At 40.8% G+C, this 23,273-nt stretch overlaps 1 protein-coding gene across 4 annotated transcripts in view; it reads right to left on the bottom strand.

The window, feature by feature from the left end:
- Positions 1-17,031, bottom strand: part of LOC123820813 (desmoplakin) — a 40,356-nt gene extending 23,325 nt beyond the window's left edge. For 2 of the 4 annotated variants that reach the window (XM_045841771.1, XM_045841773.1), the window contains exons 1-4: positions 16,465-16,831; positions 4,643-4,745; positions 2,801-2,949; positions 1,925-2,099 (exon numbers count right to left, since the gene is read on the bottom strand). In XM_045841771.1, the coding sequence (XP_045697727.1) occupies positions 1,925-2,099; positions 2,801-2,949; positions 4,643-4,745; positions 16,465-16,667 (630 nt within the window). In that variant the 5' untranslated portion in view covers positions 16,668-16,831. Of the gene's footprint in view, positions 1-1,924; positions 2,102-2,800; positions 2,950-4,642; positions 4,746-16,464 lie in introns of those variants that run through there. The other 2 variants (XM_045841774.1, XM_045841772.1) reach the window with 2 other exon arrangements.
- Between the last annotated feature and the right edge of the window lie 6,242 nt (positions 17,032-23,273).

The raw sequence follows: 23,273 nt of genomic DNA, 5'->3' as shown, positions 1-23,273 counted from the left end.
CTACAAAGAAATTCTTACAAAGCTGCCCCCAACCGTGAACACAGAAAATGATAAAATCTGAGTTGTCATTTTACGTAACTGTGATACTAAAAAGAAATGAGGGAGTTTGACATTTCATAATTGGTTCAAAGGCTGTTTAACCTGACGTCCCCAATCTTTAAGATGGAGTGCAAGCCTCATCAAGCCTCCCTCTGACGTCGCCATCCCACAGGTGCCAAAGCAGCACCCTGTCCGCCTGTCCTCTCTGAGCAGGGTTCTATTACAGCTCAAACACAGCACTTAATCCCACTCTGCTCTGCACAGAAGTCTGGCATTTGGTGTATGTGTCCTTTCTTCAATAACATTCATTTTCAGGGTCATGGAACATAATTTTTGAACCCTCAATTTCTGGCCTGGTACCAATACCTATAACATGCTAAAAAAAATGGGTGTTTGGAGATTAGAAAGGAATTTCACAATGTACACAAATGCTGAATCACTATGTTGTACATCCGAAATTTGTATAATATTGTATGTCAATTATACCTCAACTGAAAAAAAAAACATTAGAAGGGACTTTGAAAACATGCAAAAAGGTTTGTATTTAGGTGCCTGGAATTAATAACCTTTTAGCCTACCTTCTGTAACAGTGTTATGTAGTTCTTATAAGTGGGAGAAAAAGTTGACTGAATGAATGGATGTTTACTCCCATATGCCCTCACCACTTAGGAAAATACACATAGAAAAATTTTTAAGTCATCAAGAAACTTTAGAACCACTGCTAAATTGCTCCAAGAACAAGTAATAAAACCAATATTTCTGTCCAGGCTGATGTGGCTCAGCAGACTGAATGCCAGCCTGCAGACCAAAAGGTTGCTGGTTCGATTCCCAGTCAGGGCACATGCCTGGGTTGCAGGCCAGGTCCCCAACTGGAGGCATGAGAGAGGCAACCAATCAATGTATCTCTTGCACACTGGCAGATTGAAGTTTCTTTCCCTCCCTTCCCCTCTCTCTGAAAATAAAATAAAATAAATAAATAAATAAATAAATAAATAAACAGTTTCTTAGAGCCACAACCACATTGCAAAACAGTCTCTCCACAACTTATCATTCGGACATAGGCACCTTCACAGGAGAAGGATGGTTCATTAGTGTCAGGTTTTCATTATTAAATTCCCATCTACATGATCACGTCATATTCCTACTGCTACCTGTTCATTACAGTGCATAATTACTACATAAAACAACAAAACAGTAATTAACATTGAAAAGTACTTTGTAGAAACTCTGGTTCTAGGGAAAGGCTCAGCACAAACTCCTCTTGCCATCACTTAACTTCACTCCCACACCAGTGATGTAATGATTGCACAAGACAGCTGACACTTCAAAAATACAAGGTAAGCAACCAATAAGCCCCAACCAGAACATCCAGTTTTAGTGTGTTCCCAGCTCCTCCAAATTTGTTAATATTTTAGGTGAACTTCCACAACATTCTTTTTTTTAATACCTATCAATAACACAGATAAAATCAGTTACTGCTGAAGTAGAACAGTAAAGTTTTTTAGCACATAAAGACCCACAACAGGTTTTGCAGTTGTGCACAGTAAGAGTTAGTCAAAATCTACTAATTAACTTATAATTGTTAAATATTACCTGTGTGATGAAGTATGATTATAAAGCAATGAGGCTGATGCTCTATGCCATATAGGGCGGGGGGTGGAGGGGAGGGACCTGACAAGTTTCATTCATTTAAAAATAGAAGCCCATTTTCAAATTGTATATGAGGACGATTCCAAAAACAGCAACTCATTGCTGCTAGCTGAGGTCCAGAACATGCTGTATGTTCCTGACCGCTGGGCTGACCCTACCTGTTCATACCCAAGGCCTACACAGACCTGGAATTTTTGAAAACCAGCCCTTGTCCCTCTGGAAGCTGCTTACTTACCCTCTGCTGCCTTATCCACCCCAGACATTCACTGGTGACACGCTTGGTGAATTCATCCCACCCAGAGCCACTCTGGCAGGTGTACCCTCCGCCACCCTTGGAGCTGGCCCTTCGGACTCGAGGGACACTGATGGCTTTACACAGGGCGCGCATTTGCTCCTGGAGCTGCAGCAGTCTGAAAAGAAAGGAAAGCAGTTACACCAGCACAGGAGAACAGCCCATGAGAACATGTGCTGGGCAAATTCCCCTTTCCTCAGTCTTTCTTGTGTCAATACAGCAGTCACAAATGTTTTCTTTGAAGAATATTTTTCTTACCACATGATGTGGATCTGAGTCACATACAAAAACTTAAATAGTGTGATGCTCAAAGCCTTAAACATCACAGAATGTGCCGCTGGCTTTGCCTAACCTGGCTGCACTTTGTGCTTTCTCTTGAATTTTAGGTATAGTGAGAATGAAGGCAGACTGTACATCTCTGCCTTAAGCTGCATTTTTGACTCTAAGACTCTCAATTTTGTTTTCAGTAAACTGAGCTTGACTTGATATTAGATTCTTAAAAGACAAATGCTGCACCCATGACCTTTGCTGTCCCCTCAAGGGAGGTACAGTTAACATAATAAACTGAACCCTTCAAAATAGGCACACTCTTTTGGCCAGTTCTGTTCAATTCTCATAGCAGCTCTGTGAGTCCACAAGATGAAGGCAGTATTTTAAATCGATTTATATTAGAAAGACATAAAGCTGCAAAACACCAAGTATGCAAACCTGACCTTGTGAGCCAGCATCTGTGCTTCCTTCAAGGGACGACCTGGGTCATGGGATTGAGAGTAACTGGGTGTATGACATTCCTCTGTATTAGTGCTAACTGGGGAGTACCTTTTTTGATAAGCTTCGCAAGGCTGGCCCATCTGCCGCATCTCTCTGATCAAACTATCAGTAATTTCCATCTGATCACTGGCCTGAGCAAAATACTCCTCCAGTTCTCTGCTCCGAGTCAATTGTATTCCATCTCCATATTTCAGTTCCTAAAAGAAAGAATAAAGGAAGGTTCATTAGCCAAAATTTGTGCACTGTATTTTAAATTTTCACCAGGCTTTTAAAAGTATATTTACGGAATGCTAATTTTTCCCTTTCTTCTGTACCTTAAATGCCTATCTTTCATATTTACACAGAACACTCATCTAATAGGAATATTACTATGGTAGGAACACTATACCATCATTATATTGGCCAAGGTCTTTTGCACACAAACTGAGCTTTTCCAGCATCTTAAGAGAAAATAATTTTTCAGTTCTTAAAAAGAAAGCTGTCTAATTCACTACACCAGGACAATTAATTTCCTTCTTTTGATGATGTATTAATTATGTGAGATGTCACCTTTGGAGGAAGCTGGGGATGGGTACCCAAGAGTGCTCTGTACTATTTTTACAACTTCTTGCGAATCTATAATTATTTCTGTGGTGTGTATGAGCTTTCTCTAGAATCTGAGAATTGCTGCTTTCATTGGGCTTCAGCCAAATGCCCCTTACTCCTCTAAACAGAAATGTTACTGAATATAGTACATTTCCCTGACATCACTGCACCTCAGTGCATAAAAGTAATAATAAACTGAAAATATGACGCCATGAAAATTTGTGGAGCTACATGTAAAATGTATCCACAGCCACCACAAATGTTCCAGACTGGGTGTGTATGTGTTCAACGTAAAGTCACTGGTGCCTCCTGTTCAGTGTTAGGTAAAGGAACCACGTGAACTTTTAGAGAACTGTGTTTCAAATCAGAGACATGGAACAACCAGAACTAGAACAAAGCTGGTTTGCTGAGCCCCAAATATCTTTTTACATGGACTGAAGTTAATAACTAGAACAAGAACCCACACAATACCTAAAATTAAGAAATTAGAACATTAAGATAGTCTCCAAACAGAACACATAAATTCATTTGATTAAAATCCCTCTTTTTACTTAACAGGGGTACTTTGTGAAAAGCCAGATTCCGGATTTAACCCATCCATTAACATCAGCGTCGAGGAGCCTACAGAGATACAATAAATCAGGGAAGGGATAGAAAAGGTGGCTACGGCCCCATCATTCTCTAGTCTGTTTTTAGCAAACTCAGGGCAAACGTGAATGCTATAGTCTTTTGAAATAAAACTTTAAACAGAAAAGACATCATGGAACTTGATTTCTAAGCCGGTGTCAATGAGATCCTAAGCTCTCTCAATAATATCAAGATATTATCATGAGGCTTTCATTAATGTTATCTTTTTCTTTCAATTTTCAATTGCTTATTTTTCCATATTTTTTTGTTTCTCAAATAGAATTGTTCTGAAAATATGGTAATTTTTTCCTGAAAACAACTTACTACATTAATGGTGTATATCACAATCCAGTGACATAAAGCATTTCTAGGAAAAGAAAGTGTTACAAAGTAAATGATAAGAGGGTGTTGCAATTCCAACAGGTTGTTGCAGTCTGCAATGTAAACATCTGTTGAAAAAAAAACTGCTTGTGTGAAAACTGGTTCCCATTGTTAAACCAACATTACAAGTAGGTTAAGAAGATGTACATCCCTATCTAGTCTGTTTTGAAAAGATAATCTCCAAACCCTGAGTGAAGGCAGGCAGTGAGTAAGGGCGCACAGGTGGGAGCAGTGAGCATACAAGCCAAATGGGAACAAAACTGGGCGTGGGTGATACTTGAGAACAAGAAAGCCTACCGGCTGCACAATCAGCTCAGCCCGCATCAGGCAATCGGCGCAGTTCTGCAGAAGCTCCTGGATGGTGTTCTGGTTGGGCTGCCTGGACATCGTTCCAGTTTGACTAATGAGACAAATGCAAAGAAGCAGGTGTAAATTTTTTCCCAATTCTGAAATAATTTCAAACTTTCATAAAGTTGCAAAAATGAGAAAAACACACTCCTGTAGTCACCTCTCAGCCCCAATTCCCCAACTGTTAACAATCTGCACAGTCACCTTTATTCCCCCTCTGTATGTAAATGTATTTATACATTTTTTCTTAACTATTTGAGAGTAATCATGACCCTTTAACCAAAATATTTCAGCATGTATTCCCTAAGAATAAAGACATTCAATTATAAAACAGTATAATTCTCAAATCAGAACACTTAAAATGAATTGAATAAAAGTTCTATGGAACTTTTTCAAATTCTAGTTATTAGCCCAATAATGACTTTCATACCAAGTTCCTTTTCCAGGTCCAAGATCCAATCCAGAAATACTCTCTGAGCTGTAAAAACACATTTCTAGCAGCTTATCTACCACACCTCTTGCTTCACCCAACCACAGCGCCCAGCCCCCAAGTCCCTGGGGTAAAACCTCTCAGCAGAAAGGGGTTTCTGGCCAGGATGGCTAAGGAAAATAGTAGGAGAAAGAATAACGCTTATTTCACAGAAATATTTTTTGCAATCACACTGAAAGAAAATAATGGTAAAGAAATAATGGTGCCAGGGAAGTGATGGGAATTTAAATATCTATATTGCAAAAACAAGCCACTTTTCCTTTCAAGATGATCCTAGAATATTTTTCTCTACAATAATGCTCAGAAAGTTGAGCACATGTACATTTCAAATGAAACCCTTTTCTAGAAGACATATGACAGAAACCTTAAAACAACACTGGTGTTTAAGAAGAATATTGTAGATGTTCCATATTTTAACAAAAACAATTACAGGAATTTAATTTGCTCCAGATATAAGTAAAAAGAGCAAGGTATAATAACACAGTCTTACTTTTTAATTTGCCAGGATACATTATGCCACAGCACAGCCTACTACAGCTAATTTAAGAGAGATTTAAAGCATACTAAAACATTCTGTAATGATGGGGAAAAGGTCTGACCAATGGACTACAAGAAGCCTGAGTCTTTCATGGGACCCCAGAGCCACCTAGCCCTTGGGCTGGGTCCCCGGGGGGGGGGGGGGATATGTATTTAAAGAAAGAATTTACTGCTTAAAAAAAAAAAAGGTTTGAAACACACAGGCTATCCTATGCATAGATGGGGTAAAATTCAAGAAAGCAGGGAACTTCTCCCACCAGGCCTGATTCTGCGTCATTTCACATTGGTAAGCATTCACTGACTCTTTTTCTCTGCCACCTATTTATGGTCCCTCCATGCAAGTCAGCCTCCCCAACAAGCCAGCACTAGCTGAATTTATGCAGGTGAGGAACCAAGCTTTCCCTGGAAACCACCCCTGGATGATGACATGGTTCCTCCAGGCAGGCCCAGGCAATAGCCGCCTGCACTGCCCACCTATGAAAACCAGGTCTCCACGCCCCTCCTGAATGCAGCCAGTCTTTCTTCCACAGAGAATTCCACAGGAAATCTGGCACCCTGCTCATCCTGCTGAGATACAAACAGGACTGCAGCAGTTGTCTAAACTTGCACAAAATTCCAACTGACTTAGAACACTTTCCAACATGTACTTATTATACAATAGAGGAAAGAAATTCAAGAGACACAAAACATGTCAGAAATACAGAAACCTCATTTAGAACCATAGGATGGAAAAGGGATTAGGAAAGTCCTGTGTAATTAAATTTATTTTCTTTTATTGAAGAGGGATGAGATTACCTTTCTTCTGAAATATTTAGTAATTCTGTTCAGCTATTTGATTCAGAGGGTAATTCCCATAAAGAATACCAGTCCCTAGGAAATACTGTATTTTGCCATGTATAATGTGCAATTTTGCCCCAATTTTTGAGAAATAGGGATGCGCATTATACATGGTTATAAGACTCCCATGTATAATGCGCACAAAACCGTCGATATGCATTATATATGGCAAAATATGGTAAGTGGAAGGGCTATCTCTCAGCAATGGAAAGTCCAAGTTTCTCAAATGATTTAATAATGTGTGCTACTGTAAAAACTATCACACACCGAGCTACTAAGCCAAGGCAGAGAGGGGAACCTGAGCGAGCAGTATATGAGAACTCTCCAGTATCTTTGCAAATTTTATATAAATCTAAAATTATTCCAAAATAAAAACATATTTTAAAAAACAGGCTGAAATCAGCTGTGAATGAATATACCAGTGTATACCAGTGTATGTCTTTTTAAGGTCAGTCTATGATTACATTCCTTTGAGAATAAAATAAAAAACTCACCAGCTTCTTTTTACCCAATTTCTAGAGTAGTTATTTACAGGACACTTAGAAATTAACTGTTCCCAAGAAAAAGAAAGGTGAGGCAATTAAATGTTGGCTTAAAATAGTGGACTTTCCATTTTTGGGTGGGCAAGGTAGTTCCCTCCTACTTTCAGAAAACATTCATACTTTCAGAGAGTGCAGTTGACATCTCTATTAAGATATCTTATCTGCTTCCCCTTACCTTCGTACATTTGAACTTAAAAAAAAAACAAAACAGGGAATTTCATATGCTGTTAATACTAAAAAGAATTCTCCACGCTTTACTAAAGGGCTTACATATGTTTATCATACATGCCCTTCATATCCACTAAAACCCTATGGGTGTTGCTTGACATTTTAGTAAATAGATTAACAACTATGTAGGAAAGAGGAATTTATAAAAGCCTAATCCCTTTAAGGGTCAAAAAATGAAAAGTTAAAGTGTCTGAACAATGTAATGAAGAATCTTTGGTATTGCTATTTATCTATAGGAAAGTATGATCTAACTAATCAAATTTCATCTTATACGTAACTTTTCAGTAAGTGTCTGTTCCAGTAAGCAAGATCTACCTCTCCTGTCTTTTATCTGTAAGCATCTCACTTCCGTCCAAGTGTGGCTAAGGACCCCCTTTCGAAGAAGACCTTGGTGAAAAAGGGAACCTTCTGAAGAACTCAGTCCATCCAAGTTAGATGGAGGGAGACTCAGGCCCTGAGGTTTAATGACTGGAGAAAAGAAACTCCACCTTTATATTTCAGTCTGCCATCTCAGCCCAGTGAAGAATCCACACAGAATGGCTGTACTCAAATCAAGAAGGAAGTGCAGATAGAAAGGACTTTGACCTAGTGGGTCAGCCCAACGTCCAACACTCAAAACTGTGTAGAGCTGGATTCTTCGGCATGATGGCCAGCAGAGCTTGCTGCAGGGAACACGTGTACTTTTTTGAAATTGTGTGTCATTGAAAAATTTTAAAATCAAATCCTATTTTTTACTGACCACATAACAATTTTAGATCTTTTTTTTAATCTTAGGAATTTTCTAGACCTCAGTTTTCCATCTGTTGGGCTAGTGGTATCTAAGATTTCTCTAGCTTATGCTTTTTGTAACTATTTTTATAAAACCGCCAAATGCATTTCTTTGAAAATAATACAAAAATCTATGTTGTGTCTAATGGTAATAAGTTTCCACTTCAATTCATATAGTGAGTACACTTTGGGAAAATGCAAAATCCTGTCATGTGTGAAAAAATAATTTTTACATAAATTTACTTATTGAATAAGTATATAAGGATTTAAAAAAAGCCTAGCCTCAATGAAATTTTCAATACTAGTACCTATAGTTGTTAGGTGTGCAGCAATTTTAAACTACTTTAGAATTCAACCAGCAAGCTCAATTTTTAAATCCCATTTCAGTGTCCTGGAAGATGAAAGATGTCATGTTAAAAGAAAAGAAAAAGAAAAATTAATTTGGACCAAATAAATAAAAAAACTATTGACTTCTAAACTAAAATTAATAGTTGTCCTTGAAAAGGAGGAGTTCATAAAAGTTTTTAAGCTTTCTGAAATTCTGTTTTATCTTCAAACTCACAGACAGATGATTCATACTGCAAAGAACCTGCCTGCACAAACTCTTTTAAAGTTCCTTCTAAAACTTGTTTAAACAAGTAATGTTTCCAGTAGCTTGCTCAAAGATCCCTTCATCAGTGGCTAAAAGAAAAACACGTTCTGGATTTAAATCCAAGGATGGAGCCCATGACTGTGTGAACAATATGATAAAGCTTTGTATGTTTTACTTTAACACCCCTGAGTAACTCTCTTTTCTTAAAAAGGACTCTAAAATGGACTAGCTTAAGGCATTGGTGTAACACTCATTGCTAAGAATCTTATAAATGAAAAAAGACAATTATTTTGAAAAGAGGCAAGCAGTATTACAAAGTAAAAATATTTTTAAATAATAATAGTTACTCTCTTGCCCTGGCTGGTGTGGCTCAGTGGATTGGGTGGCAGCCTGTGAACCAAAGTGTCACCGGTTGAATTCCCAGTCAGGGCACATGCCTGGGTTGCAGGCCATATCCCCAGTAGGGGACACTAGAGAGGCAACCACACATTGGTGTTTCTCTCCCTCTCTTTCTCCCTCCCTCCCCCTCTCTCTCTAAAAATAAATAATATCTTAAAAAAATACTCAGTCTCCTTGTTTTATAAAAGTAATTTTATAATAATCTATTCCGTTCATTAGACCATTGGTCCTTATCACCTAACTCTGTATTTCTTTTGTGTATATACTCTGTCCCATTGGATTTCTTCTTCCTTCTTTCCCTTCCTCTGTCTCTTTCTATCTGTCCCCCTCTCCCTCCCTCTATCTTTATCTCTGTCTATATCTCTAGTCTTTCTTTAGTTTATTCATCAGCATAGGGTCCCACACATGTTCCAGAAATGGTGTCTTATGTCTTTTTGTATCCAGGTTCATGAAACAGTGTCCTTGGAAAAGCTGAATAAATTATTGTTGAAAATGTGATAATTATGTAGTGCATTTATATTGATCTTAAAACCAATTTGCTTAGCTCTTCATAATTTTCAAAGCATTTCACATATATTATTTTAGTTTCTTTAAAGAATCTTAAGTAAAAAGAAAAAATGTTATGCCTGTAAAAAATATTTTTACTTCTTTATTTAAGGACAATACCCTAGCTCCAAAGCACAATAAACACTCTACCACCCATCAGAAGTTGTAGAGCAAATGCTGCCTCCTCTACTGAGTTTTCCCACGCACAACTCTGCCCTCCTTCTGCCAGGTATTTACACACCTGTCTTCCCCACTCCTAGAGACTGAAGTCCCACATCTTAGTCCCACACCTTCAACTCCTGAATGTACCTAACAGAGTGTGCACACAGAAAGTCCTTAATGCATGTGTGTTTAGTTTCATAAAGGAGAAAAAAACAAAGTCAAATAAAAGACCGATTTATATAAAAAGACCCCAAATTCCAAAACTCAATCAGGTGGTACATCTATTTTCAACCCAGTAGTGAGCAAAACAAGGTGGGACTTTTTCCCTATAACTTTTTAAAAGAGGGTCTCCTCTGATCCTTCATTTTGTCCCCACCCAGGAGCTTTGGAATCAGGACTGTAATAAAAGTCCCATTTCCTTTCCATGTTTATTATTTTTACACTGTTTTTGATAGATAGGGTGGGGGGAGTGGGAAGGAGACTTGATCATACATTATTAACTTCAAAAAGAGTAGGGCAGGCTTGGGAGTCCACTCCCTACTCGGATACTTCCGGTTGTACAGTCTGTGACTCAGAGCAAGCTAGACTCACTGTACCTGGAGTTTCTGCATCTGCAACGTGGAGGTATACCCACCTCCTGCAGTTGCCCCAATGACTGAGCCACTAATGTCCTCCCAGCAAAAAAGAAATCCTCACTGCAAGCCAGCTCTTGTGTGGTGGCTGCAACTGCTGCTATGGCATGGTTCTTAGATTTCATTTTGTAATTTTTGGCCCAGTTAATAATTTTAAGGATATTCAGCAGCAAATTGGGGGTGGTCTGAAAAGGGGAGGGGAGGAGAGATAGAAAGATGGATTAAGTATTAAGCATGAGACATTACAGAGGTTCCTAAAATTACTTACAAGACCTGAAAATAGTTTAAGACAATTCAAAGAAAGTGATATGTTTTAACAACATGAAAGGAACTTATTGAAGGGATAAGAAAATTCAGAAAAAGATGTGCTCCTTTCCTTTATTAAGCAGGAATGATATATGAATAGTTGATCCTTACAAATTCAATGTCAAAATAGGGATTTCTATTTTGAATTACTTCTCTATATGAAAACTTACCTTCATTCTGAGATCTAAAAAAAATCACTTCTAAGTTATCTGATTATCCATCAAGAAATCAACTCCTTTTCTTAAAATTTTTTTCAAGTGCCAGATGAAGCAAGGGACATTATTGTTTACATGTCAAAAAATTTAATTCTAAGCAAAAACTTATACCTCTTACTAACCTGTGGTCATTTTCATGAAATGTAGATTTCACATTCATGAGGTCTTTGAAGGTCCTGGACCCTTCCAGCCCAAGGTGTAAATTATCTGGCTGCTCTAGCATTTTACAGGACATTGCTTCCCATGAGTCTTACTGAGTCTTAGGGTCTGTGGGCCGATGACATCAACATGAGAAGCACGCCTGACCATTTTCCCACGAGTGTAAGAGGGAGAAAGAGAAAGACAAAGGGTGGGGCAGCGCTCCAAGCACTGATGCCTGCAGACTGAAGAAGCACTCTTCTAGAACCGCCTTTTCTGGAAAGACTGGTTAGCAGAGAACTGAGTTGGACTCTTCAAGTCACACCTTGGGAGGACCCAAGTCCTCCTTTACTCCACCCTAAAAAGTCAGCAATGAGGCATTAGGGGCATCAGCAGTTTTTCTTCTTTCCCAAGACATTTCAGTCACCTGAACAGCCATTATGTCCATATTCAGAGAAAAAATTAACTGCTGTTGAAAGCTGTTTTTCAGATCTGACCAACGATTAGTTGGCTTGGTGCAACATCATACTGTTTTCCTAAGCAGACAGAAACTCCACAAGAACATTAATGAAAGAATGCAATGGTGATGAGATAAACAGTTCACAGGAATGCAACAACTTAAAAAGTAAAAACTCAGAAGAGCTTACAAATAGGAAACATGAATGCTAATCACTACAGATTGACTGATTGTTTTTCTTGAGTCATTGCAGTACACTGAATTCAAATGTAGCTCAATCACTGTGTGGCCAAGGTCAAGCCATTTAACTACTTTAACTCAGTTTTCCATCTGTAAAGTGGGAAGTCTGTCATGAGGCCTGAGATAAGTATACAACATACCTGGCACATCATAGAAGTGTTTGCCAGGTGATGGTAACTATTATTGACCACTGATCTGATATTTTTATAAAATATCTAACTTATTCAAACTTAACCATGTAAATGTTCTCTGCCACATACTAAGCTGAACTGAATCTTACTTGGCAATCATTTCCCAGAAAAAAAGTCAGAAACTCGATTCTATAAGTCACCCCATTCTCAGCATGTTTTCTCAGACTTTCCCATGCCTCTCACATCCAGTCTTAGCTGAAACTGCCACTCCACCTAAGTAATATCTCCTTTCCTGACCACTGCTGCCAAACTTGGCAGGGAGACTTTCATCACCTCCCTCCTTCACTGGCCTAACTGCTTCCTTAAGCCAACTCCCTCCGGCAGGATCCACCCACTTCATGCCACCCTGCACACTGTGACAACAGACACAGTCCAGAAGCTCACTTATGATCATCTTATTTCTTTCAATGCAGGAGACTTTCACTGGCTTCGGAGAAAATCTGGAGAGGCTCCCCTCTGCCTATGTAAATTCAGGCTCTGGTCCCAACCAACCCTTCCTCCTCAGATCTTCCCCAGTTATAGTAAATGCTCAGAAAGGACATCACTCCATAGATCTTGGCTTTGCTCCTGGTTTTCCACCTCTCCGACTGTTCTCAAACTCTCCTCTCCCCCTGGAATGCTCTTGGCCCACCCACCTTTACCAGCTGAAATTAATACTCCAAAGTCTAATTGAACACTACTTTCTTTATAAAATCTTACTAAAGTCTTACTACAGATGTTATCTTATCTCCTTATGAAGGCTCTGAGTCATTTATACCCTTTCAGTCCATTATCCTTTCACATTATAGTAGTGTGTATCTATTTTCCTTCAAAGAGTATGTGCTCCTTTCAAGGAGCCTTTGTATTTTCACCTTTGAAACTCCCCAACACCAACACACAACAGACCCTCTGTAAATACTTGCTGAATGAATAAAGAAATGGAATTGAAATACTTTCATTGTGTAAGTACAAGACTGTCCAGTCTAATACACAAGGAACACTCCCTAAAGGCACAAGATGACAGGAGAGCACAGAGAAGGGGCCTTGGGTTCTCGAGTCAACTCAGCCAAGAGTGGACTGGGGTTTGGGGCAAGTCTTAATCTCCTTGCCTCTAAAGTAGAAAAATAAGGATTCTGTACTCCTTTGCATTCCCTCTGACTCTGATTTAGGGGAAACGGACCTGTTTAACTTTATGAAAAAAATACAGGCTTATTTTAAAAAGCAGTTTAAAATAAACTTAAAATATATATCAAATAGTGATCACATGCATTTTGAAATCAGGAGTTCTAGAGAAAAGTAATAACATTATAACCATATATTTCTGCAACAAAATGATTCGGCTTTTATCCTATAAAATCACACTTTGATCAGCAGGGACTTTGTCATTTGGCCACCAAACTTCACTACAGATCTGCCATTTCTTTGAACTATAAGAATAAAACTGGAGTAATTCTGCCTTAATTGAAAATAATATTAATATAATATCCTATACCAGAAAAATCCAAAGTTTATATTTTCAAAAATATACCTATGTTATCAAGCATATAATATTTGCCAAACTTTAAAATATTAAGTAGAGCAGAGAAGTTAGGTAAAGTAGATACAAATTCCATCCAACCTAAAATAAAGACACAAAAGACAGGTGAGGGAAGAAGGAAGAATTTGAAGTTAGATATAATACTGTCCTAAAAACTGACAAGTGCTATTAATGTAAAAAGCACAACGCAAAAATGTTTCAAAGTCACTTTAAAAGAAAAAATAAGAATTGAGCTCTCTACACACTCAAATTAGTTTATTAGGGAAGGGCTAAATGCAAATACCAACTCTTTCAAAAATCACCAATCTAATACAACTATTAAAATAGCAATTTTTTAAATAAATGAATTTAAATTCAACCAGTAGTTTTCATGCTGGTTTTGTGTTTTAAAAACAAAACACCTTTATTTAGAAACACATTTGGTCAGAAAAGGACTTATAAGTTTTTTTAAAGATTTTATTTATTTATTTTTAGAGAGGGAAGGGAGGGAGAAAGAGAGAGAAACATCAATGTGCAGTTGCTGGGGGTCATGGCCTGCAACCTAGGCATGTACCCTGACTGGGAATCGAACCTGCGACACTTTGGTTCACAGCCCGCGCTCAATCCACTGAGCTACGCCAGCCAGGAGGACTTATAAATTTTTAATCATCATTCATTTAGCAGGGGCAGTGGGATCACAGGTGGCATCCTACTTCCACAAAATGCATGCCGTGAACAAACAAATCCCTCCCCTCGAAACCACAAAGCCTTGAGGAAAGCAGGTGCGGGTGCATGGCCTGTCTCTTCCATCAGTCGCCACTATTTTAAAACGCAGAAATTAGCATTTGCGGGCAATTTTGTATTATGCTAATTCTTCAGTTCGACAAGGATCGGTAGCAGCGGGACAGGGCTGGTGAACCTCCAGGACCAGGAGCTGACTCCAGTCCCTCAGCCTGACGCCTGGCTGCTCAGGCTGATCAACATCAGCCCGCAAAAAAACACCCTTCTGCACATTAGGTCAAAGCCCTTCTCAGAGATGTAAAAACTTGACAGGTTTATAAACAGCCTTTAGGCTGGAAAAACCGAACACAAGAAATGATACTATATGACTGTGAGAAAACATCGAGGCTCCCCAAAATTTAATGTTTCAGTGAAGAATCCTTGTAAACCCCGTACCTTTATACAGTTTATTAGCCAATATATTAACTACCAATTTCCTCTACAAGAAGCCAAAAGAGTTTAATTTCAATTAACAGTAATGTTTGTCAATTTTATAAATAGGGACTCTAGGATAGCAGAGGCATATTAAAAAAAAAAAAAAAAAACCTTGGTTCCTAAAATGCCACAAAAAAGAATTCTGAGTTGGCTTTAAATCTGTAAATATTCAAAATGTGCTTTCCAAATTCTAGAAGACAAAAAGGGAAAAGTAAAGTTTCAGATTTAAATGGCTGGCCCAGTTTTAAAACAATCTTAAAAACCAAAGCAAACTGTAAAAAGTTTCTTCCCATTCTCCTATTGCTTGGCACTTTTTCCCTGGAAATTCCAGGTGCATTTTGTTCGGGGAAAAAAGAGCTCAAGATTGAAACAATTCTTTACCAATTCACAGTTCACAAAATAAATTACCAAGATGCTCCGGGAAAAATAAGTAAGTAAATAAATAAATAAATCTAAGCAGAAAACAGGCTGCAACTCGTATAGTCCCAGCCTTCAAAACTGCTGGCCAAACAAAAACCCCCTGGAGTGTATTCAGGTTGCTCCTCCCAAGCCTGAGGCCACGAAGCGGGGTAAAATTTGTTCCGGAAACCAGGCGTCTTTCCCCGAACGCCCTGCAAGGGGTGGGCTTGCGGGGTAAAGGTTTGCAGGAGTCGGGGAGAGTGCGGAGGGTAAATTCTCCCGGTTCACATGGCCATCCAGAGCCCAGTACCAGGGTCCCGGTAAATGCACGTTTCCTTCACCCATTCAAGTAACTCCCTCAGTGGGTTTCCTCCATGACCCCGAGAAATAGACCCCGTCTTCCAAGTGGGCCTCTCTGAGGTACCCGGACTAGGCCAGCCCTCAACCTCGCGGGCGGGCAAAGGTGGGACGCGGCGCCCTCCCTCGGCTGCTAAAGGTGCAGGACCCTTCGCAGCGCGGCGCGACCAAGACAATGAGATCGCTCCTCGGGGGCTTTAAAACGAGGGAGACAAAGGACTCAAACACTGGCCACCAGTGCGCTCACCGGTGGGGGCTACCGCGTGGCTGACCGAGGGGGCCAGCGCCGACCCGCGGAGCTGCGACCCAAGGGCCAGGCAGCCGCCCTTGCCCGGGAGCTTCGTCTGAGTAGCGGAGGAGGGCGAGGCCGGGACTCTGCGCCTCCCGGACGTGCAGCCTCCCCACGAAAGCCGTAGGGCTGCCGCTGTGGTCTCCAGCTGAGCAGGAATTCGTGATGGGTCAGTAGACACAGCTGAGCGCCGAGTCCGCCCTGGCCAATGAAGAGTTCTGACCCCTCATTCCTTTATTTCACTTCGGTCACAGTTAAGAGAGGTTGGGTTTTCCTGTAGCAGCCCCGCCGGCCTTACCTCCCCACCTGCGGGCCGGGACAAAGGGGATGCTAGCCCGCGCGGGCCCTGCAAGGGACAGTCCTGGAAGCAGCCGAGACCCCCCCAGAGCCCGGCCCACCGCGCCGCGCCCGAACCCCTCGCTGGGTGGTCTCCCGGGCCGGTCACGGACAAAGGGCTGGACAGAGTCCCCGCTCGCACACACCCACAGGGGTCTGCGCAGCGCAACAGGCGTCCGGTCCACTGGGTCCTGCACCAGCGCGAACAGGAAATGCTTTCATGACCTCGGGCGAACAGACTTTCCTCTTTCTGGGCCTGGGCGTCCTCGTACGTCTTGGGAGAACTGTCCCACTTTTTCCCCACGGGTTGGGATTGATTCTGCTAAGAGAGAGTGGAAACCCGCCCCCCGCCCCGGCGGGCCCTTGGAGCCCCGCGCACTCCGCGCGCTCAGATACCCACCAGTAGCCGTCCGAGTTCTGGTCGTAGACCGCGTAGCGCCGGGAGTAGTACGTCCTGCTCGTGCCGCCGCCGCCGCCGCCGCCGCCGCCGCCGCCTCCCCCGCCGCCGCAGGTCATCTCGTAGCGCAGGTCAGGGCCGGACTCTGCGCGGGTCATGCGGCCCAGCGTGTTGATCCGCGGGTGCGATCCTCCGTTGCAGCTCATGTTGGCGGTCACTCAGAGAGCCACTCAGCGCCAAGGCATAAGCGAGCGCGGCCGGCTCGGAGAGAGCGGAGGGCTTCAAAGTAAAGGCCAAAACCCCGGAGACGAGAGCCGGGAGGCAAAAGTGTCGCGAGGAAGCCCCTCTCCACCCGGGCCGTTCCGGCCGCTGCGAGCGCGGCGCGGCGGGCGGAAAACCGACGCTGGCGACGACCGAGGGCGGGGAGCCGGAGCGCGAGGGAGAGCTGTGGCTCGGAGGGCGGCGAGGGCGCACAGGAGCTGGGGCGCGGCTGGGTGCCGGTGTTGTCGGTCGGTGGGGCGCGAGTCTCCTCCCCGCTGGCACCCGGCGCCGAGCCACACCTGGCCCGTTTATTTCCAGGGCGGGGTGCGGCCGCCGCTCCTCCCCCGTCTCCGAAGGTGTCCCGGACGCGCCGCGGCCGCCCCTCCCCACCTGCCGCCCCGCAGCTCCGCCCCGAGCCGCCGGGGCCTGAGGAACACCAGGGGGGGCGGGGTCCCCCAGCCCCGAAAGCCCCGGGCGCTACTCCGCGGGGCCGGACTGACGTTTCGAGGGCCGGCTGAGCTCCGCGCTCGGGCTGCGGGGTCCGGAAAGCGCGGCCTTGGCTTTCGACGATTGTACGATCGATCCCCAAGGCGGAAATAAGCTGAAAAGGGCCATTCAATTAGATACTTTCTTATCAAATATTTATTTTTGTTGATCTCTGGAAATGGTGTCAACCAAGTTTTGACGGAAAACATAATTGAGGAGAGAATGCTTTAGATGAGGTTTTGTTTGGGGGCTTTTTTGAATTTTTTTCTTTCCAGTAATCCAGAAAATTGCCGCCATATGAAGTGAATTTTTTTACACAGTACCACCACTTTCCAGAGCAGACGTCACCATAAATAAATATTTTTTCCGCTTAAGATAAAAACACTGTACCCCATTTTCATGGAATAACATGAAAATATAAATTGCAATTTTTTTATTTTGCCTCTTCGTGGTCACCTGAAACTAGAAATTGCAAAGACTTCCACCCTTTGATCCAGTTTCCAATTTTGTAAAAGAACCATGGGAAAGCTTGTCTCTCACTTCCCTGAGCCATGGATCTTCTGCATTTCGAAACTCTGCCTTGCTGGGACGTCAGTCTCGGAGAACCCTGTACAGGGATCATCCATTTAGGTACAAGTGAGTAATTCTGACTGAGCTAGAGCATTCCAGCGACCCGCTCCGGGGCCCCGCCCAGTCAGTGGCTGAGGGCGAGCTACAGCATAGTCTCTATGGCCGGGGTGCAAATACAAACCCATCACACCATCCATAAAAAGCTGTTTTTAAAATTTGGAAAAATGTTAAATTACTCTTTAACAAACATTTAAAGAATAAGTATGTGTCATCTTCCCAATGTGAATTAACTTGCCTTCTTAAACAGTATATTTCTGAAGTGTCTATGGACTAAAAAGAACAAAAATGGAACTATATTTGCATGTTGTAGCTGTTGTAGGGGGAGCTTTCTAACCCATTCCCATATAATCACACCTCATTTTTTTAGGCGCAAATCTTTCGCAAAGAATAGGAAAATGTCCTATTCTTTTTCTTCACAAGTGAGCACCGAGTTGACCAGCTTAAATCCAAGGAGCCAAACATACAATGGAAACTGGCCACTGTTAGCAGTAATTCCCATTGTTGCCTCAATTTCCTGTCATTTTTGACAAAGGCAAATGCAATGTTCAAATGACTCCATGAACACTGGTGTGTGGACATGACAGTGTTTCCTCGAATTGAATCAACAGCTGCAAGTCAGCCCAGCACAAAAAGTTAAAAGCCATTTGGGAGTGGCAGTGCATAGTGTACAAAATTTGATTTAGGATGTTTTCCCACTCGCACCTCATTTGTTCAGCAAATACTTAGTGTATACAACATGGAAAGGCCAGTGCTAGACTTTGGAAAATACAAGGATGAATAAGGCACAGTCACAGCCCTTAAAAATGTTATAGTAAAACTTAAATTTTTTAAAATTTAGGGATTCCTTCATTCTGATAATATGCAATAAGATCATGCAGTTGCACAGTAGAATTCTTCTTAAAAACAACAGACATGTATGAGCCTCCTGCTAGGGATGATGAAAGCTCCATTCAACCCAGGGGTTTTGTTTGAGAGCTCCCAGGTAAGGCACCACCCAGGCACCACCCAGTCCCACAGAGCTACTCAACCTGTTTACAGAATGGGGGAGAGATGAAAAACAGCCCACCAATTATGCACTCCACTGCTTCTGAGCCAACCTCACTGCTCCTTCTTCCTTTAGGTATTCCCAGCTAACCAAACATGCCAGGTCTGGGGAAACAATGACTTTCGTTTACTACCTTTGTCTAAGGTTAATAAAGGAAGATAAGAAGATGAAATAAATAGATCGAGTGGTAGATGGAACAGACATACACACATTAGTCTAAGCTGGCTCCTCTCACAAAAGGCGCACAGTGAAGGCCGGGGATCAGAAGGCCATAGTTCTGATCTTACTGCTATGGTTTAGTTGGACAGGAGCTCGATTTCCTCATGTACAAAGTGGAAATGGTAATACTTGCCCTGCCAACTTTCCAGATCTACACAGAGGATCAAATGAAATAAAATATGTGAACATTCTTGAAAACTGTGAAACATTATATAGTCACGGTACAGCCCATTAAACCCAAGTCTCTTTGCTAGATGTAAAATTTTAACCTTTAAGGTTTCTCATGTGAATCAGTAAGACTTCTTTTAGGCATTTAACGTTCATTCATTTAAAAAGCCATTATTAAACATCTACTCAGTGCCACACATTAGGCTCAGTGCTGGTCACACGGACATGAGTAAGTGCACAGTTCTTGGTCTGTAGGGTATCAGGTCTGTAACAGAAAGACAGATCATTACAATACAATGTTAGCTATGCTATCATAAAGACATATTTATAGAATTGCAGTAGAAGGATTTAAAAGTTCATTTCTCATCACTAGGTTTTAAAAGTTCAGAATCTAAGTCTGGCAAAGTCCTCATAGCTGACCAGACTAAGGTCAGCTATTTTTTCCCTGCCACTTGTAGATACCTCCTTTTGTGCTGCTAGAGACAGATCACTGACACGTAACTTTGTCTGACCTTAGAAACAACCTTGCAGTTAGGAAAGACACATCAGTTATATCTGAGTATATTTTTAAAATTAAACAGAGCACCTGAACTTCAGTGAGCTGAAGAGGAATCATTTACTTACTCAGAATCCCATGGGAACTGTTTCACATCTCTTTGTTGGTAAATGATATCCCTTTGCAGCAGGAAAGATTCACGACCTGTCAGTTAAAAGACCTGTTCTGCCTGCCAGGGGAACAGGATTTTAACAGCTCAGAACTGCAGAAGCTAGGACTGGAACTATAATGAGATAAAGAAAATGCCTAATAGTTAAAATGGTTAATGCTTAAAATGGCAGACAATCCAATTTTTAGTAATTATATCTCTTTACCCTTTCTTACTTACTCTGTCTTTTGTATGAGTAAATTAGAATCCTCCAGAATTAATGAGATCTGGGTTCTCTCTATCGTAAAATTCAGATTGATCTCTCCTAAAGTTGCAACTATTCAAAGCTTTCATTGAAGAAGGCAGTTTGATAAACCACATAAATTCCATTTTAGAAAAAGAAAAATGTTGATGAAATATATATATTAGACCAGAACTATCTTTGTTCTCCTTGGTTCAGGTATCCTCCAGGAACAGGGGAATTTTTCTCTTTGTAGTGTGGTTTTTCATGTTTTGCAGGGGAAGGTGGTTAACTTTTAAGAAATTAAATAGCAAAGAGAAACATTTCAAATATATTTCCTGTCACTGTAGTGATAAGATTTTTATGTTGTTGCTACTTGTTTTGGTTTCTGCACAGGTAACAGCTAACACAGCATTCTATTTGTTTGTGGTTTCAGAGTTTGTTTTTGGAGTGTCATTAATTGGAAAGCATGGATATGGGGGATTTGTCCATACCTTTCTGCCTGATCCTCTTTTTCATGAAGACGCCAAGTGTGCAAGATTGGAAAGGTTGGAGGTTAAGGTTACAGATGTTGGTGAGAAGCCATTACTAAGTCAAGTGACCTCTAACCGACAAAGTTAAACAGTAACTCACATTAATTTTAGTCAATAAAAATAATACAGGAGATAGCCTTTTTAAATATAGTCTCCAAGTTTTTATGTTTATTATGATTGTGAGGGACTGCTATGCTGAGACTGGAACACTCAAACATCTATAAAGTCAAGATGCAGATTATTGCTGGTAAACCCAGTTATCAGCAAACACCACATGGATATATATTATGCTAATCTATGTGAAGGACATCAAAATTAATATTCCATAGAGAATTTCAGAAATGAAAGTTGCTTTAAAGAACTTTTATACCAGCTGTTTTCAACACTTCTATAGCCTCAGAATTCTTTCCACAAATGCAACCTTATGAAGACAGTCAGTAGATAAAACAAATGATGATGGTATCAAACTGGTTGTAACCTGGTGGGAGCCCAATCCCACCCTCTGTACCTAGACCGCACCTTCTCATGCTCAGCCCCCACCCCAGCATTTCCCCAGCCAAAGCACCATACAAACCCAAACACACATTTGAATAAAAGAAAATAGTAAAATCCCACAGAGGTTAAGAAACTTCCCTGAGTTACTTAATATCAAAAATATCAGAATTCTGCCTGTTTCTAGCTTCATGTCCTTTCTATTAATCAAAATTCCTGTCCAATCAAACATGAAAGAACACCTTTCTGGGCAATGATTTGGTATCAGTCTGACACCAAGAAACTATCCTATTAATTCTTATTTTCCTGCACTGGACACATATGATGTCTCAAAATGCAGTAAGTGTAAAGTAATCGGCGTGCTTTGCAAAAATCATAGCAAAATTTACTGTTATTAATTTTAATCATATTCCTATAGGTGAGGTAATTATCTTTTTTGACCCACAAATGCAAAAATGCATTTAAGGGAAGGTGGTTAACTTTTAAGAAATTAAATCGCTGAGAGAAACATTTCAAATATATTTCCTGTCACTGTAGTGATGAGATTTTTATGTTGTTGTTACTTGTTTTAGTTTCTGCACAGGTAACAGCTAACACAGAGTTCTATTTGTGCATTTTTTTACTGATATGCAGAATTTACTGATTGCAGAATCTTCAAATTACACTGTATGTTTTTGTTTTTAGTTGTTTTTTTAAATATAAATTTGATCTCTTAGAAAAAGTGGAATTAGAGATTCATATACAAACAACACAAAACTAGAATGGAAACAAAGCCATAGATGATCTAACTTTGGGTAAAGTGTAATTGAAACAAAGTATAACCTAGTTTTTGGAGTGACCATATTTCAAAATTTAGACATTTATAGATAGTAACAAGTTCCCATAGCCATCATTATTTTATCATCACAAGGACATACTGCACACACATCATTGCCCTGCTGCGGAGAGAAGCATCAGCATGAAGAAGTTCAACGAAGTTCCTATCTTCAATTATCTTAATATCAAAAGCTGAAGACAAAATATGAAACATTAACCAACAAAAAAACACAAAAAGTGAGCTTTTAAATATAACAGAAGCTGGGAAGAGTGGGAATCAAAACCATCCCCAGCTTTAGCTGACTCTCCTAATCTAGGATTGCTGCAATAGTTTAATTTTGTCAGAGACATGATAAGATCACAGATCATAGGAAAGAAACTATTCAAACTCTTCATTGGATACAGAGAAAAGTGAGGTCCGGAGCATTTGTATTACTTGCCAAGGTCTCAGCCTGTGAGGGGCAAAACCCAAGTTAGAGCTGAGAGTTTGCTAGCAAATTAAATAAGAGGCTTGCTTAGAAGGATGAACCTAAAGTTAGTGTTTTTCCTCTTGACTATAAAAGTATGTATGTTTTCTGTAGAATGCTCAGAAAGGTAGGAGGGAATATAGAGAGAAGCTAAGAAAAATCTTATCTATAAATATAGCATCCAAATGAGGCAATCACAGTAAGCATCTTTGGTAAATTTTCTTCTAGTTTATTTTTAATGATTTTTCTTTACTTAACTGATCAACATTAGTAATATGCAAATTTGTGTCCTGCTTTTTAATTTAGCATTATATCATGAGCATTTTCCAATTTCATTTGTTAGCACTGCTTTAAAAAGGTACATGCTTTTTTTTTTTTTTTTGTAAGACTCTTTTCAAAGTCACAAAGTGCAGATCCTGGAGGTTTCCATGTCGGTGATTCACCACTGTTCTAGAACTTGTCACATCAATGGCAAATAGCCTACACTGTGGATGGGAAAGGAGAGAGGGTAAGGCAGAGCTGAAGCAGTGAGCAGTCACTTCATGGAAGCCAGTTACAACAGCCAGCAGTCCATGTTTAAGTAAACAATCCTGCCCTCAGGGTGCAGGCATGTCCTTGTGGGATCTTCTCAGAAACCTTATGCATTCCTACCCTCAGTATAGGACTACAAATGTCAGAAACCAGAGAGTCTCCTCCTGAAAGCTCTGAAAGACTGGGCTGTTTCTGGTTTCTTTAACCAGCTCCTCCAGGTTTAGTGAACTGACTGCTCACCTCCAAGTGAGGAAGCTTCCCTTTAACAACAGTTGGATT

Source organism: Phyllostomus hastatus, unplaced genomic scaffold, assembly GCF_019186645.2.
Source record: "Phyllostomus hastatus isolate PE091 unplaced genomic scaffold, TTU_PhHast_1.1 phas_contig_37, whole genome shotgun sequence".
NCBI lineage: Eukaryota > Metazoa > Chordata > Mammalia > Chiroptera > Phyllostomidae > Phyllostomus > Phyllostomus hastatus.
Note: the sequence above shows the minus strand (reverse complement) of the source record. Positions and strands in the feature narration are given on the sequence as shown.